This window comes from Bombina bombina, chromosome 2 (genome assembly GCF_027579735.1).
Source record: "Bombina bombina isolate aBomBom1 chromosome 2, aBomBom1.pri, whole genome shotgun sequence".
Taxonomy (NCBI): Eukaryota; Metazoa; Chordata; class Amphibia; order Anura; family Bombinatoridae; genus Bombina; species Bombina bombina.
In genome coordinates this window covers 202,815,221-202,833,852 of record NC_069500.1, presented here as the reverse complement: position 1 = coordinate 202,833,852, position 18,632 = coordinate 202,815,221, and the positions used below count along the sequence as shown (strand labels likewise).

The 18,632-nt window shown below is 40.7% G+C and overlaps 1 protein-coding gene across 1 annotated transcript in view; it reads left to right on the top strand.

The window, feature by feature from the left end:
• The window catches only part of BDP1 (B double prime 1, subunit of RNA polymerase III transcription initiation factor IIIB), a 437,422-nt gene that overhangs the window by 183,586 nt on the left and 235,204 nt on the right, over positions 1-18,632 (top strand). Inside the window, exons 16-22 of the mRNA XM_053701442.1 lie at positions 2,203-2,341; positions 4,083-4,162; positions 4,707-4,929; positions 5,479-5,651; positions 6,221-6,362; positions 13,109-13,287; positions 14,273-14,486. Coding sequence (XP_053557417.1) covers positions 2,203-2,341; positions 4,083-4,162; positions 4,707-4,929; positions 5,479-5,651; positions 6,221-6,362; positions 13,109-13,287; positions 14,273-14,486 — 1,150 coding nt within the window. The remainder of the gene's footprint in view (positions 1-2,202; positions 2,342-4,082; positions 4,163-4,706; positions 4,930-5,478; positions 5,652-6,220; positions 6,363-13,108; positions 13,288-14,272; positions 14,487-18,632) is intronic.

The window sequence follows — 18,632 nt, the reverse complement described above, 5'->3', positions numbered from 1 at the left end:
TCAAGGCGAGGTTACCAATCAATATCTTAAAACTTTGTGAGATCTTCCAGTTTTCAGTTTGGATGTGGTCAGGGCTCTGAATGTCTATCTTCAAGCCACTAAAGAATTTATCAGTCCTCAAGCTTATTTGTTTGTTTTATTTTCAGCCAAATGCAAGAATCAGAAGGCAACATCTGTTACCTTAGCTTCCTGATTGAAAGGTGTGATTCATAAGGCTTATGTATTATAGCTCATTTGACTCGCTCTGAGGCTTCAGTAGATCAAATTTGCAAGGCAGCAACTTGGTTGTCTTTGCACATTATTACAAAATGGTACCAATTTGATGCGTTTTTCTCGGCTGAGGCAGCTTTTGGCAGAAAAGTTCTTCTCGCTGTATTTTCACGTAATTAGGTGTCTGCCTTTGTTGCACCCATTTTTCATGGACTTCACAGCTTGCGTATTAGTGATGTAACATGGGAGATAAGATAGCCTGTCGGATTTCGCTGGGCCATTATATCGTCTTCATTTTGTAAGCAAATTGTCAGTCTGCTTCTGTGTACATTGGTAGAACTCAGAAGTGATCTGTTTCTGTTTGGGTCTGGTCTATGGACGGATCTCTTGAAAATATCATTATGCTACATGCTGCGCTGTATAAATAACTGGTCATTATTTCTGTATTAGAGACTCGGCAAATGTATTGGCCCAAGTTACTATATGGACCTTGTTTTTCTGAGCATTCTCTAAGCTGTGTGGCTGTACAGCAATCTGCTTTTACAAAGCTGTAGTAGTATTTATACGGATTTAGAAATTGGCAAAGCTACCCGCTACTAGCTTTAACTCTGGAATAAGTTAACTATTATGCTTGTATTATTACTTGTCACTGGTACATAGGGAAAATGGTATGCCTACAGAGTGTCACTTTATAGATGTTGGTGTAAAATCATTTTACACTAGTGGTAAATTTCAACCACTATTTCAAGTTGTAAGTGGTTAAGTCTACAGCCATCTATATCTTTTTATAGATTTGTTTGTGTGGGACTTGCGCAAAAGAATATATCTGCTGTTTGAAAGCATGTTATCTCATTATTATGGACTACGCCTGAGGTGAAAGGCATATTCAATGGATGGACTCTTTATGACTTATATGGAAAGAGCTTAAATGAACAGAGTCGGTTCTTTCTGAGAAAAAGGAAGAGGACAAAAGAGATTAGAAGTAGGGGTAAGTAGAAAGGGAAGAAAGAGCAAGACCTGGAAAGAAAGAGAGAGAAAGAATAAGGAAATGGTTGGAAACAGAGATTTGAAGTTTTTATATGTTCTAATCGAATATCTGTTTAAAAATTCTATTAACCCACAAGTCTAGATGTTGAAGATTTCTCCTCTTAGTATATAAATTCGCCAAAAGGAAGTCACATGAGTCACTGTGATCATGTGACTCAAAACGGAGCCGATTGGCTCCTGGGGGGCGGTCTGTGTTGTTAGGCACATCCCTCAGTCGGATCCACTCGAGTTAATACCAGGAGGGGAACAGGACACCGCAAAAGTTAGGATGTTTCATCCCGTCCTAAAGGCGTTAAATTAGGGGTTCGAAAGAGAGCCTAATTTATTCTCAACCTGAGTCATTTCTTTCTTGTTGGCGAGAGTCCATGAACTTACCAATTATTTTTTCTGGCTGGCGGCAGTTCTGGTTTGCACCCCTTTTACCCTACTGTATTTCCCGCTTTCTGTGTCTCCTGGTTTTTGGCTAAATGATATATTTTAGAGTTCTGTTGTAGGGTGTCTTTACCTCCTCCTGAAAAGAAAATAAATATATATATATATATATATATATATACACTACTGTTTTTTTTTTTTATAGATTTGTAAACTGAATCTCTTTGATATTCATACTAAATTTTGTAATATGGTGACAAAAATATTTTATTTAAAGGGACATTGTGTTTAAAAAAATTATATGCTCTAATTTCTTAATGAATTTAAAACACATCAAGTTGTCTGCAGCCCCTGAGCATGACTGGAGTTCACCACATAGACTTGCAGGTTCTGTAGGGCTGACATTTAACTACACTGTGCCTTTAACCCTTCCTAATAAATGCAAAACAAACAGCTAGGAAATAGCACCTTTTTGTCAGCACCTGTAATACAATTGTTACAGCATCAGGACATTGACAGAAATTGTTGTAGTTGACTATTAACTTGTCTGCGTTTTTTTTTTTCTCTCTCTAGTGAGGTGAAGTCCTTCCCGTCAATAAGAGGTCGCTTATTAAGACCTAAACCAAATTTAGCCAAGGTGGTTGGAAACCGAAAAGCTCCTGCCCATGAACAGCCTACAGAAATAGATCAACCTACTGTAAATTCACAAGAGGTAGTGGTTTTCTGTGGTTGGCTTTTGTCTGCACTGCGTATGGTGAATTATATATGTAGCCTTTTTTAACCTTATCAAAATTAAAGAAGCCGCAATCTCTAAACAAAACTGTAAAAAGGAAGTTTTGAAAGAAGTTTGTATTTTTTCTTTACTATGCCAATGAGAAGGCAGTCTTATCCAGTTCTTTGTTTTTTGTTACACTGACTTGCAGGATTGCTCTATGCAGAAGTATAGGATTTTCTGTGTAGAAGATCATTGAGGGAATGTGCCCCTGTGTATATGGTGTGGCCCATACCCTTGTCTGGGCTTGAAGGAAGGGGCACTGGCAGTTTGTCTAGTAATGCAGAATCTCGGTAAAATACTGCTTTTCATTAGCATAGTAGAGAACCAAAGTACAAATCATTTTCAATTGCTGCTAACTTAAAAATATTTTAATTTGTACATACATATATATATATATATATATATATATATATATACATACATACATACATACATACATACATACATACATACATACATAATAAGATTCTAGTAGCCTTATTAGTCCAGCAGTCAAATATCAAAATATTGTAGTATGCGTTGTCTTTGTAATATATAATGGTTGTCTGCTAAAAAAAAGTTATCACTGCAATACTCTTGTTATTTTGAAATCTATCTATCAAGTACACACATGGGCATTAATATGGAGTTGCCCCTCATCTTGCCGCTGTAGCTGCTGCAACAATTCTGGGAATGCTTTTCCCAGTATTTTGGAGTGGCTGTGAATGTGCCCATTCAGTCAAAATAGCATTTATGAGGTCAGGCACTGACATTGGATGCGAAGGCCTGGCTTGCAATCAGTGTTCCAATTCATCCTGAGGGTGTTCAGTGGGGCTGAGGCTTAGAAATCAGTTTGAGCCTACTTAAAGGGACAGTCTAGTCCAAAATAAACTTTCATGATTCAGATAGAGAATGTAATTTTAAACGATTTTCCAATTTACTTGTATCACCAATTTTGCTTTGTTCTCTTGGTATTCTTAGTTGAAAGCTAAACCTAGGAGGTTCTCATATGCTAATTTCTAAGCCCTTGAAGGCCGCCTGTTCTCTCACGGCATTTTGAAAGTTTTTCACCACTAGAGGGTGTTAGTTCATGTTTGTCATATAGATAACACTGTGCTCACGCACGTGGAGTTCCAGTGAGCAAGCTCTGATTGGCTAAAATGGATGTCTGTCAAAAGAACTGAAATAAGGGGGCAGTTTGCAGAGGCTTAGATATAAGGTAATGACAGAGGTAAAAAGTGTATTTATATAACTGTGTTGGTAAAGCAAAACTAGGGAATGGGTAATAAAGGGATTATCTATCTTTTCAAACAATAAAAATTCTGGTGTAGACTGTCCCTTTAACTTTTTACAAAGAATACCAAGAGAACAAAGCAAATGTGATGATAAAAGTAAATGGGAAAATTGTTTAAAATTGCATGCCCTATCTGAATCATGAAATTTTAATTTTGACTTGAGAGAGAGAGATCCACGTAAAGGGCTTGAGATCCCGGGAAACTTAGAAATTTGACTTTTTTCCTATCTTTAACATTGAATGGACTAGTAACTTTTTTCCTTCTGGGCTAGTAGCTTTTACCCCCTGACTAGTAAACCACAGTGATATTTTTCCACCCGTGTGTGTGTATGTGTATTAGGGAGATCCTTTTTTAAAATGTTTTTATTAGAGAGATTTTTTTTATTTTTTTATTTTCCAATTCAGATTGATGGCAAACTTCTTTCACCCAATGTACCTCATGACAGAGAAACTCCATTAGGCCACGCATCAGAGGAAGAAAACAAGTAAGAATGCATTTATTTGTCATATGTGGACGTATGTCAAAATAGTTTCTGGTTGCTTGGCTCCATGTCCCTTCATTTCTGCATCATCTTTCCTCAAGTACTAGGGCGGGTTATTGGGTTATTAGCTGCGGATTAACAAGTGCATTTTGTAGTCTTCAGATTATAATTTCTCATGCATTAATAGGTTTAAAATGGGGCTTCTCAAGTACATACAACTATTTAAGAGTCCGTCAGAAAGCTTTGGAGCCTTTTAGTAATTTTATTTTTATTCAGTGAATTATTTTTGTTAATATATAAATGTAGAATAATCTAAAAAAATGAGCAGTGGTTAAAAGTTTGTGGGGGGATAAAACATTTCAGTAGGATGAAGACATTCTAAACATTAGACGCATGCATAAAGATTCAGTTTAATACAATTAATTCCAGACCATATCTGTCAGCCGTTTCTACTGATAACTCAATGTATTTATTGCACATGCCTCTTATACAGAAGAAGATTTTGGGAGTACAGGGTTCCGCTAGTTAATAATCTTCTATTGTTTAGGTCCCAAGTTTCCTGTGATTCTAAGGGTGAATGTAAAAAATCCCCAATAAAACCTGCAGTACTGGCAAGAAACAGACTCTTAAGACCAAAACCTAATTTAACAAGGACTCCTGCAAGGGCAGATAAACTGGAAGCCAACAAGGACCTGAAGGAAGTAACAAACATGGCAGAGGATGGACATTCCAGTGAGATCCACCAGAAGAACACGTCTTTGTTAGAAAAAGTAAGCTGCTTTAGAGAAGCTAGCATTGTCATTAAAGGGACAGTCAAGTCAAAATTCATGATTCGGATAGGACATGCAATTTTTTTAAACAACTTTCCATTTTTTAGCATCACATTTGCTTTTGTTTCTTTGGTATTCTTTGTTTAAAGCTAAACCTAGGTAGGCTCATATGCTAATTTCTAAGCCCTTGAAGGCTTCCTCTTATCTTGGTGCATAGACAGTGCTAGTTCTTGTGTGCCGTATAGATAACATTGTGCTCACTCCGTGGAGTTGCCTAGGAATCAGCACTGATTGGCTAAAATGCAAGTCTTTCAAAAGAACTGAAATAAGGGTACAGTCTGCAGAGGCTTAGTTACAAGGTAATCACAGTGGTGAAAAGTGTATTAATATAACAGTGTTGGTTATGCAAAACTGGGGAATGGTAAGAAAGGGATTATCTATCTTTTTAAACAATATAAATTCTGGAGAAGACTGTCCCTTTAAGTATTTTTTAGTGACCTATGTTAATTACTTTTTGCATTAAGCAGCTTTATAATGTTTCTAAATTAGAGCATAGAGCAAGAAAATGAAGTTTCTCTACAAGATGAAAACTGTCAGCAAGTTAATATCTGTTCAGTTCCACCAACTCCTACCTCAACCAGTTGTAGCGCAGGAGGTTCTGATACTGGCAATACTGATGCAGGATATTTGGAACAAAGCGACACCACCATGGAAATTTCCGCGTAAGTGTTTTGTAATGTTTCCTTTGAAAATATATTTAAATATTTTTTTTACTTTCTTTAACCGAGTAAAAAAATATGAAAAATGTAATTCATATTTTTTTATTTTAAGAAACTGTGTTAAAGGGACATGAAACCCAAAAAAATTATTTCATGATTCAGATAGAGAATACAATTTTTTAAACAACATTGCAATTAAGTTCTATTATCTAATTTGCTTAATTTTTTTATATATCCATTGTTGAAGAAATAGCAATGCACAAGGGTGAGCCAATTACACAAGGCATCTATGTGCAGCCACCAATCAGCAGCTACTGAACCTATTTTCAACAAAGTATATCAAGAGAGTGAAGCAAATTAGTTAATAGAAGTAAATTTTAAAGTTTTTTTTAAATTGCATGCTATTTCTAAATCGTGAAAACAAATTTCAGTTTGACGTCCCTTTAAATAATTGTATACTTTTTTGTTCGTTATACAGTTTTTTGTACAGTATGCATAACTTTGATAAAAAATAAAAAAATCTTCTGAAGGTGTATTTCTATTTTTTTTTTTTTATTATATTACTTACTTAGAAATGAGGCCCCTACTTCTCAGGAGCAGTCTCCCATTAAACCCGCACCATTGAAAAGGGGTCGGTTCCAGAGACCAAAACCTAATTTAATGAAGGCTTCTTCTAGGACAGGAAATCCGGTAGCCAGAGATGATATCAAAGAGGTAAGAAGCTTCTGAAATGACTGAGATACTTCTCAGTGTGCTCCACAGCAAGTTTTGGCAGCCGTGTGGCGCTATGAGGTAGCAATTTGGGGGAATATTATCACTGTACAATCTGTTTACATGTTCTGTTATTTATAACTGTTACTTAAGATGTCCAAGCAACTCCAAAGAACACATTATAGGATTGTTCTTCAATCCCAACCCGCATGATTGTGCCATTCACTTCAATTTAGCTCACTTCAGTGCTGGATACAGCAGCAATACGAATATATCCTTATTTCTCCAACATAGGTGTGTCCGGTCCACGGCGTCATCCTTACTTGTGGGATATTCTCCTCCCCAACAGGAAATGGCAAAGAGCCCAGCAAAGCTGGTCACATGATCCCTCCTAGGCTCCGCCTTCCCCAGTCATTCTCTTTGCCGTTGTACAGGCAACATCTCCACGGAGATGGCTTAGAGTTTTTTAGTGTTTAACTGTAGTTTTTATTATTCAATCAAGAGTTTGTTATTTTAAAATAGTGCTGGTATGTACTATTTACTCTGAAACAGAAAAGAGATGAAGATTTCTGTTTGTAAGAGGAAAATGATTTTAGCAACCGTTACTAAAATCGATGGCTGTTCCACACAGGACTGTTGAGAGGAATTAACTTCAGTTGGGGGAACAGTGAGCAGACTTTTGCTGCTTGAGGTATGACACATTCTAACAAGACGATGTAATGCTGGAAGCTGTCATTTTCCCTATGGGATCCGGTAAGCCATTTTTATTACAGACAGTAAAAAAGGGCTTCACAAGGGCTTTTTTAAGACTGTAGACATTTTCTGGGCTAAATCGATTTATATATAAACATATTTTATACTCCATAGCCTTGAGGAATTATTTTAATCTTGGGAATTTTGTAAAATAACCGGCAGGCACTGTATTGGACACCTTATTCTCTAGGGGCTTTCCCTAATCATAGGCAGAGTCTCATTTTCGCGCCTGTATTGCGCACTTGTTTTTGAGAAGCATGACATGCAGATGCATGTGGGAGGAGCTCTGATACATAGAAAAGACTTTCTGAAGGCGTCATTTGGTATCGTATTCCCCTTTGGGCTTGGTTGGGTCTCAGCAAAGCAGATACCAGGGACTGTAAAGGGGTTAAATATAAAAACGGCTCCGGTTCCGTTATTTTAAGGGTTAAAGCTTCCATATTTGGTGTGCAATACTTTTAAGGCTTTAAGACACTGTGGTGAAATTTTGGTGAATTTTGAACAATTCCTTCATACTTTTTCGCAATTGCAGTAATAAAGTGTGTTCAGTTTAAAATTTAAAGTGACAGTAACGGTTTTGTTTTAAAACGTTTTTTGTACTTTGTTATCAAGTTTATGCCTGTTTAACATGTCTGAACTACCAGAAAGACTGTGTTCTGAATGTGGGGAAGCCAAGGTTCCTTCTCATTTAAATAGATGTGATTTATGTGACACAAAATTTAGAGAAAATGATGCCCAAGATGATTCCTCAAGTGAGGGGTGTAAGCATGGTACTGCATCATCCCCTCCTTCGTCTACACCAGTCTTGCCCACACAGGAGGCCCCTAGTACATCTAGCGCGCCAATACTCCTTACTATGCAACAATTAACGGCTGTAATGGATAATTCTATCAAAAACATTTTAGCCAAAATGCCCACTTATCAGCGAAAGCGCGACTGCTCTGTTTTAGAAAATACTGAAGAGCATGAGGACGCTGATGATATTGTTTCTGAAGGGCCCCTACACCAGTCTGAGGGGGCCAGGGAGGTTTTGTCTGAGGGAGAAATTTCAGATTCAGGGAAAATTTCTCAACAAGCTGAACCTGATGTGATTACATTTAAATTTAAGTTGGAACATCTCCGCGCTCTGCTTAAGGAGGTGTTATCCACTCTGGATGATTGTGAGAATTTGGTCATTCCAGAGAAACTATGTAAAATGGACAAGTTCCTAGAGGTCCCGGGGCCCCCCGAAGCTTTTCCTATACCCAAGCGGGTGGCGGACATTGTAAATAAAGAATGGGAAAGGCCCGGTATACCTTTCGTCCCTCCCCCCATATTTAAAAAATTGTTTCCTATGGTCGACCCCAGAAAGGACTTATGGCAGACAGTCCCCAAGGTCGAGGGGGCGGTTTCTACTCTAAACAAACGCACCACTATACCCATAGAAGATAGTTGTGCTTTCAAAGATCCTATGGATAAAAAATTAGAAGGTTTGCTTAAAAAGATGTTTGTTCAGCAAGGTTACCTTCTACAACCAATTTCATGCATTGTCCCTGTCACTACAGCCGCGTGTTTCTGGTTCGATGAGCTAGAAAAGGCGATCATTAATAATTCTTCTTCTTATGAGGAGATTATGGACAGAATTCGTGCTCTCAAATTGGCTAATTCTTTCACCCTAGACGCCACTTTGCAATTGGTTAGGTTAGCGGCGAAAAATTCTGGGTTTGCTATTGTGGCGCGCAGAGCGCTTTGGTTAAAATCTTGGTCAGCGGATGCGTCTTCCAAGAACAAATTGCTTAACATTCCTTTCAAGGGGAAAACGCTGTTTGGCCCTGACTTGAAAGAGATTATCTCTGATATCACTGGGGGCAAGGGCCGCGCCCTTCCTCAGGATAGGTCTTTCAAGGACAAAAATAAACCTAATTTTCGTCCCTTTCTCAGAAACGGACCAGCCCCAAGTGCTACGTCCTCTAAGCAGGAGGGTAATACTTCTCAAGCCAAACCAGCCTGGAGACCAATGCAAGGCTGGAACAAAGGAAAGCAGGCCAAGAAACCTGCCACTGCTACCAAGACAGCATGAGATGTTGGCCCCCGATCCGGGACCGGATCTGGTGGGGGGCAGACTCTCTCTCTTCGCTCAGGCTTGGGCAAGAGATGTTCTGGATCCTTGGGCGCTAGAAATAGTCTCCCAAGGTTATCTTCTGGAATTCAAGGGGCTTCCCCCAAGGGGGAGGTTCCACAGGTCTCAATTGTCTTCAGACCACATAAAAAAACAGGCATTCTTGCATTGTGTAGAAGACCTGTTAAAAATGGGAGTGATTCATCCTGTTCCATTAGGAGAACAAGGGATGGGGTTCTACTCCAATCTGTTCGTAGTTCCCAAAAAAGAGGGAACGTTCAGACCAATCTTAGATCTCAAGATCCTAAACAAGTTTCTCAAGGTTCCATCGTTCAAAATGGAAACCATTCGAACAATTCTTCCTTCCATCCAGGAAGGTCAATTCATGACCACGGTGGATTTTAAGGATGCGTATCTACATATTCCTATCCACAAGGAACATCATTGGTTCCTAAGGTTCGCATTCCTGGACAAGCATTACCAGTTTGTGGCACTTCCGTTCGGATTAGCCACTGCTCCAAGGATTTTCACAAAGGTACTAGGGTCCCTTCTAGCGGTGCTAAGACCAAGGGGCATTGCAGTAGTACCTTACTTGGACGACATTCTGATTCAAGCGTCGTCCCTTCCTCAAGCAAAGGCTCACACGGACATGGTCCTGGCCTTTCTCAGATCTCACGGATGGAAAGTGAACGTAGAAAAGAGTTCTCTATCCCCGTCAACAAGGGTTCCCTTCTTGGGAACAATAATAGACTCCTTAGAAATGAGGATTTTTCTGACAGAGGCCAGAAAAACAAAACTTCTGAACTCTTGTCAAATGCTTCATTCTGTTCCTCTTCCTTCCATAGCGCAGTGCATGGAAGTAATAGGTTTGATGGTAGCGGCAATGGACATAGTTCCTTTTGCGCGCATTCATCTAAGACCATTACAACTGTGCATGCTCAGTCAGTGGAATGGGGACTATACAGACTTGTCTCCGACGATACAAGTAAATCAGAGGACCAGAGATTCACTCCGTTGGTGGCTGTCCCTGGACAACCTGTCACAGGGGATGAGCTTCCGCAGACCGGAGTGGGTCATTGTCACGACCGACGCCAGTCTGGTGGGCTGGGGCGCGGTCTGGGGACCCCTGAAAGCTCAGGGTCTTTGGTCTCAGGAAGAATCTCTTCTACCGATAAATATTCTGGAACTGAGAGCGATATTCAATGCTCTCAAGGCTTGGCCTCAGCTAGCAAAGGCCAAGTTCATACGGTTTCAATCAGGCAACATGACAACTGTTGCGTACATCAACCATCAGGGGGGAACAAGGAGTTCCCTGGCGATGGAAGAAGTGACCAAAATCATTCAATGGGCGGAGACTCACTCCTGCCACTTGTCTGCAATCCACATCCCAGGAGTGGAAAATTGGGAAGCGGATTTTCTGAGTCGTCAGACATTTCATCCGGGGGAGTGGGAACTCCATCCGGAAATCTTTGCCCAAATTACTCAACTGTGGGGCATTCCAGACATGGATCTGATGGCCTCTCGTCAGAACTTCAAGGTTCCTTGCTACGGGTCCAGATCCAGGGATCCCAAGGCGACTCTAGTAGATGCACTAGTAGCACCTTGGACCTTCAAACTAGCTTATGTATTCCCGCCGTTTCCTCTCATCCCCAGGCTGGTAGCCAGGATCAATCAGGAGAGGGCATCGGTGATCTTGATAGCTCCTGCGTGGCCACGCAGGACTTGGTATGCAGACCTGGTGAATATGTCATCGGCTCCACCATGGAAGCTACCTTTGAGACGAGACCTTCTTGTTCAAGGTCCGTTCGAACATCCGAATCTGGTCTCACTCCAACTGACTGCTTGGAGATTGAACGCTTGATCTTATCAAAGCAAGGATTCTCAGATTCTGTCATTGATACTCTTGTTCAGGCCAGAAAGCCTGTAACTAGAAAAATTTACCACAAAATATGGAAAAAATATATCTGTTGGTGTGAATCTAAAGGATTCCCTTGGGACAAGGTAAAAATTCCTAAGATTCTATCCTTTCTTCAAGAAGGTTTGGAGAAAGGATTATCTGCAAGTTCCTTGAAGGGACAGATTTCTGCCTTGTCGGTGCTACTTCACAAAAAGCTGGCAGCTGTGCCAGATGTTCAAGCCTTTGTTCAGGCTCTGGTTAGAATCAAGCCTGTTTACAAACCTTTGACTCCTCCTTGGAGTCTCAATTTAGTTCTTTCAGTTCTTCAGGGGGTTCCGTTTGAACCCTTACATTCCGTTGATATTAAGTTATTATCTTGGAAAGTTTTGTTTTTGGTTGCAATTTCTTCTGCTAGAAGAGTTTCAGAATTATCTGCTCTGCAGTGTTCTCCTCCTTATCTGGTGTTCCATGCAGATAAGGTGGTTTTACGTACTAAACCTGGTTTTCTTCCGAAAGTTGTTTCTAACAAAAACATTAACCAGGAGATAGTCGTGCCTTCTTTGTGTCCGAATCCAGTTTCAAAGAAGGAACGTTTGTTGCACAATTTGGATGTTGTTCGTGCTCTAAAATTCTATTTAGATGCTACAAAGGATTTTAGACAAACATCTTCCTTGTTTGTTGTTTATTCTGGTAAAAGGAGAGGTCAAAAAGCAACTTCTACCTCTCTCTCTTTTTGGATTAAAAGCATCATCAGATTGGCTTACGAGACTGCCGGACGGCAGCCTCCTGACAGAATCACAGCTCATTCCACTAGGGCTGTGGCTTCCACATGGGCCTTCAAGAACGAGGCTTCTGTTGATCAGATATGTAAGGCAGCGACTTGGTCTTCACTGCACACTTTTACTAAATTTTACAAGTTTGATACTTTTGCTTCTTCTGAGGCTATTTTTGGGAGAAAGGTTTTGCAAGCCGTGGTGCCTTCCATCTAGGTGACCTGATTTGCTCCCTCCCTTCATCCGTGTCCTAAAGCTTTGGTATTGGTTCCCACAAGTAAGGATGACGCCGTGGACCGGACACACCTATGTTGGAGAAAACAGAATTTATGTTTACCTGATAAATTTCTTTCTCCAACGGTGTGTCCGGTCCACGGCCCGCCCTGGTTTTTTTAATCAGGTCTGATATTTTATTTTCTTTAACTACAGTCACCACGGTATCATATGGTTTCTCCTATGCAAATATTCCTCCTTTACGTCGGTCGAATGACTGGGGAAGGCGGAGCCTAGGAGGGATCATGTGACCAGCTTTGCTGGGCTCTTTGCCATTTCCTGTTGGGGAGGAGAATATCCCACAAGTAAGGATGACGCCGTGGACCGGACACACCGTTGGAGAAAGTAATTTATCAGGTAAACATAAATTCTGTTTTTTATAAGGGGAGGATATCATTGTAGTAACTGTGCACATGTGCAATTATCAGGAAAAATGTTAGATTAAATGGAAATAAACCCCAAAATTAAACTTTCATTATTCAGACCACAAATAAAATTTTCAACAACTTTCCAACGTACCTGTACCAAGTATGCTTCATTCTCTTTGTATACTTTGTTGAAGGAGCAGCATTACACTACTGTGAGTTAGCTGAACACATCAGATGAGTCAATGGCAAAAGGCATACGTGCAACAACCAGTGAGCATCTAGTAGTGTATGGCTGCTCCTAAATCTACCTAGACATGTTTTTTAACAAAGCATATAAAGAGAACGAAACAATAGAGGTAAAATTGGCAAGTTGTGTAAAGTTACATGCTCTGTTTTTGCAGCTACATTTGTTTGTTGCCCTTTTTATGCTAATAAATCCACTGCTGAAATGAGCCAAATGCCACAGACCACAGCCATTTGTTAATCATAAGTGAAACGAATGCAGAATATTTACACACGTCCAATAAATATATATTGATGGTTAACTCTAGTCATATAATGCTTTCCTCTTCTACTCTTGTTCCCAGCATGAAGAACAAGACATGCAAATCTGCCAAGAAGTTAACTGTACACAAGATTCTTCATTAGAGTCGTATCCCCAAAATATCTGCTCAGAGCCGCCAGTGGCGGAACAGCCATGCAATGAAAAGAACAACACTTGCCTTGGAGACTTGAAGGAAGAAGGTCACACAACACAGAGTTCTCTGTAAGTTAAGCTGAAAATTTTGAAATGTTCTTATGTTCTAGTATTTAAAGAAAACTGTGGATTGAGATATTGCTGCCTTTCATACAGACTTCCATGTTATGGATTTTCTATAATTGAAAGGAGACATCTGTTTTGCTTTGATTCAGTATAAACATGAGCCCTGCGAGCATATTTATTAGTGGGGCTGTATGGAGCTTTGCAGTGTAGACCTGGAACTTCCCTACATGTGTGAAGCAGATATAAAACCATTTCATCAGCAGCGCTACTACATTTAGGACTAGATTACTATTTGACCGCCAAATTGCGCTAATTCGAGCACAATATTTGTACTCCACTCATAATACCAGTGCATGCAAATGTGCGCTCATATTTGTAGTCTTCTGCAATAATCAGCCACTTTTGATGGCTGGTTATTTATCGCGCACAATCAATTAGCACTTTTAATCTGGCCCTTATGGTTTCCTTTGGAGATTGCTTGTGGGCGTTGATTTGTAACTCCAATTTAACTTTGCTGAGCATATGATTAGGAGCCGGCCCATTTCTGGAGCAGAGTTTTGCAAGAATGTTATCCATTACGAAGGGCACTAGATGGCAGCACTTTATTCCTGCCATGTAGTGCTCCAGATGCCTACTTAGGTATCCAACACAAAATATCCTGGGAGCAAAGCAAAATTGATAATAGAAGTAAATTAGAAACTTTTTTTAAATGGTTTGCTCTGTCTGAATCACAAAATATTTTTGGGGCTTTCATATCCCCTTTAAATTAAATTTCACATATGTATAGATGGTTAGGGGATGACAAAGTATCCTCAAGTGTCACAGGAAAGATTAGATATTAACACCTATTTCATGAAGAAGAAAAAAGTGTTCTTCATATAAAGTTACAGCATGCGGCTGTGCATATTGGAAGTTAAAATGTTTTATTGTGTAGTTAAATCATTTTAAACCCTTTTTGTGTAGATTTAAACTGTCACGTTGTTTCCAGTGCTACAGAGGAGAACCAGGATTCTCAAGAGAATAATAAATCTGAAGCACTGAAGCCAGCATTGCTAAAGAGGGGAAGACTTCAGAGACCAAAACCCAACATAGCAAGAGCATCAGTAAAGAGAGATGGGCTGGTACCATGTGAGGCAACCAGGGAAGAAATAAGCGGGTTTGAGATAAAGGATTCAAAACTTCATGAAGATGCCTCTTCAAATGTAAGAGGGCTATAAACTATGTGCAGGTCGTTCTTTAAAACCATTAGTTTGATTTTGTTTCTTATGGATTCTGTTGCTTTAGACATGGAACTCTCATCATAATATGTATTTAAAGGGACAGTCTACTCCAGAATTTCTTTCATGTAATTGGCAAGAGTCTATGAGCTAGTGACATATGGGATATACAATCCTACCAGGAGGGGCAAAGTTTCCCAAACCTCAAAATGCCTATAAATACACCCCTCACCACACCCACAATTCAGTTTGACAAACTTTGCCTCCTATGGAGGTGGCTAAGTAAGTTTGTGCTAAGATTTCTACGTTGATTTGCGCTTCTCAGCTTTGTTGAAGCCCGATTCCTCTCAGAGTACAGAGAATGTCAGAGGGACGTGAAGGGAGTATCACTTATTGAATACGATGATTTCCCTAACGGGGGTCTATTTCATAGGTTCTCTGTTATCGTTCGTAGAGATTCATCTCCTACCTCCCTTTTCTCCAACATAGGTGTGTCCGGTCCACGGCGTCATCCTTACTTGTGGGATATTCTCTTCCCCAACAGGAAATGGCAAAGAGCCCAGCAAAGCTGGTCACATGATCCCTCCTAGGCTCCGCCTACCCCAGTCATTCTCTTTTCCGTTGTACAGGCAACATCTCCACGGAGATGGCTTAGAGTTTTTTAGTGTTTAACTGTAGTTTTTCATTATTCAATCAAGAGTTTGTTATTTTCAAATAGTGCTGGTACGTACTATTTACTCAGAAACAGAAAAGAGATGAAGAATTCTGTTTGTATGAGGAAAATGATTTTAGCAACCGTAACTAAAATCCATGGCTGTTCCACACAGGACTGTTGAGAGCAATTAACTTCAGTTGGGGGAACAGTGTGCAGTCTCTTACTGCTTGAGGTATGACACATTCTAACAAGACGATGTAATGCTGGAAGCTGTCATTTTCCCTATGGGATCCGGTAAGCCATGTTTATTACGATTGTAAATAAGGGCTTCACAAGGGCTTATTTAAACTGTAGACTTTTTCTGGGCTAAATCGATTGATTATTAACACATATTTAGCCTTGAGGAATCATTTTATCTGGGTATTTTGATATAATAATATCGGCAGGCACTGTTTTAGACTCCTTATTCTTTAGGGGCTTTCCCAAAGCATAGGCAGAGTCTCATTTTCGCGCCGGTGTTGCGCACTTGTTTTTGAGAGGCATGGCATGCAGTCGCATGTGAGAGGAGCTCTGATACTTATAAAAGACTTCTGAAGGCGTCATTTGGTATCGTATTCCCCTTTGGGTTTGGTTGGGTCTCAGCAAAGCAGATACCAGGGACTGTAAAGGGGTTTAAAGCTTAAAACGGCTCCGGTTCCGTTATTTTAAGGGTTAAAGCTTCCAAAATTGGTGTGCAATATTTTCAAAGCTTTAAGACGCTGTGGTGAAAATTTGGTGAATTTTGAACAATTCCTTCATGTTTTTTCGCAATTGCAGTAATAAAGTGTGTTCAGTTTAAAATTTAAAGTGACAGTAACGGTTTTATTTTAAAACGTTTTTTGTACTTTCTGATCAAGTTTATGCCTGTTTAACATGTCTGAACTACCAGATAGACTGTGTTCTGAATGTGGGGAAGCCAGAATTCCTATTCATTTAAATAAATGTGATTTATGTGATAATGACAATGATGCCCAAGATGATTCCTCAAGTGAGGGGAGTAAGCATGGTACTGCATCATTCCCTCCTTCGTCTACACGAGTCTTGCCCACTCAGGAGGCCCCTAGTACATCTAGCGCGCCAATACTCCTTACTATGCAACAATTAACGGCTGTAATGGATAATTCTGTCAAAAACATTTTAGCCAAAATGAACCCTTGTCAGCGTAAGCGTGGCTGCTCTGTTTTAGTTACTGAAGAGCATGACGACGCTGATATTAATATCTCTGAAGGGCCCCTAACCCAATCTGAGGGGGCCAGGGAGGTTTTGTCTGAGGGAGAAATTACTGATTTAGGGAACATTTCTCAGCAGGCTGAATCTGATGTGATTACATTTAAATTTAAATTGGAACATCTCCGCATTTTGCTTAAGGAGGTATTATCCACTCTGGATGATTGTGAAAATTTAGTCATCCCAGAGAAACTATGTAAAATGGACAAGTTCCTAGAGGTGCCGGAGCTCCCAGAAGCTTTTCCTATACCCAAGCGGGTGGCGGACATTGTTAATAAAGAATGGGAAAGGCCCGGTATTCCTTTCGTCCCTCCCCCCATATTTAAAAAATTGTTTCCTATGGTCGACCCCAGAAAGGACTTATGGCAGTCAGTCCCCAAGGTCGAGGGAGCGGTTTCTACTTTAAACAAACGCACCACTATTCCCATAGAGGATAGTTGTGCTTTCAAAGATCCTATGGATAAAAAATTAGAAGGTTTGCTTAAAAAGATGTTTGTTCAGCAGGGTTACCTTCTACAACCCATTTCATGCATTGTCCCTGTCACTACTGCCGCATATTTCTGGTTTGATGAACTGCTTAAGGTGCTCGATAGTGACTCTCCTCCTTATGAGGAGATTATGGACAGAATCAATGCTCTCAAATTGGCTAATTCTTTCACTCTAGACGCCTCTTTGCAATTGGCTAAGTTAGCGGCTAAGAACTCTGGGTTTGCTATTGTGGCGCGCAGAGCGCTTTGGTTGAAATCTTGGTCGGCTGATGCGTCTTCCAAGAACAAGCTACTAAACATTCCTTTCAAGGGGAAAGCGTTGTTTGGTCCTGACTTGAAAGAGATTATCTCTGATATCACTGGGGGTAAGGGCCACGCCCTTCCTCAGGATCGGCCTTTCAAGGCAAAAAAATAGACCTAATTTTCGTCCCTTTCGTAAAAACGGACCAGCCCAAGGTGCTACGTCCTCTAAGCAAGAGGGTAATACTTCTCAGGCCAAGCCAGCTTGGAGACCAATGCAAGGCTGGAACAAGGGAAAGCAGGCCAAGAAACCTGCCACTGCTACCAAGACAGCATGAAATATTGGCCCCCGATCCGGGACCGGATCTGGTGGGGGGCAGACTCTCTCTCTTCGCTCAGGCTTGGGCAAGAGATGTTCTGGATCCTTGGGCGCTAGAAATAGTCTCCCAGGGTTATCTTCTGGAATTCAAGGGACTTCCCCCAAGGGGGAGGTTCCACAGGTCGCAGTTGTCTTCAGACCACATAAAAAGACAGGCGTTCTTACATTGTGTAGAAGACCTGTTAAAAATGGGAGTGATTCATCCTGTTCCATTAAGAGAACAGGGGATGGGGTTCTACTCCAATCTGTTCATAGTTCCCAAAAAAGAGGGAACGTTCAGACCAATCCTAGATCTCAAGATCTTAAACAAATTTCTCAAGGTCCCATCGTTCAAGATGGAAACCATTCGAACTATCCTTCCTTCCATCCAGGAAGGTCAATTCATGACCACGGTGGATTTAAAGGATGCGTATCTACATATTCCTATCCACAAGGAACATCATCGGTTCCTAAGGTTTGCATTCCTGGACAAACATTACCAGTTCGTGGCGCTTCCTTTCGGATTAGCCACTGCTCCAAGGATTTTCACAAAGGTACTAGGGTCCCTTCTAGCGGTGCTAAGACCAAGGGGCATTGCAGTAGTACCTTACCTGGACGACATTCTGATTCAAGCGTCGTCCCTTCCTCAAGCAAAGGCTCACACGGACATTGTCCTGGCCTTTCTCAGATCTCACGGCTGGAAAGTGAACGTGGAAAAGAGTTCTCTATCCCCGTCAACAAGGGTTCCCTTCTTGGGAACAATTATAGACTCCTTAGAAATGAGGATCTTTCTAACAGAGGCCAGAAAAACAAAGCTTCTGGACTCTTGTCGGATACTTCATTCCGTTCCTCTTCCTTCCATAGCTCAGTGCATGGAAGTGATCGGGTTGATGGTGGCGGCGATGGACATAGTTCCTTTTGCGCGCATTCATCTAAGACCATTACAACTGTGCATGCTCAGTCAGTGGAATGGGGACTATACAGACTTGTCTCCGAAGATACAAGTAAATCAGAGGACCAGAGACTCACTCCGTTGGTGGCTGTCCCTGGACAATCTGTCTCAAGGGATGATGTTCCACAGACCAGAGTGGGTCATTGTCACGACCGACGCCAGTCTGATAGGC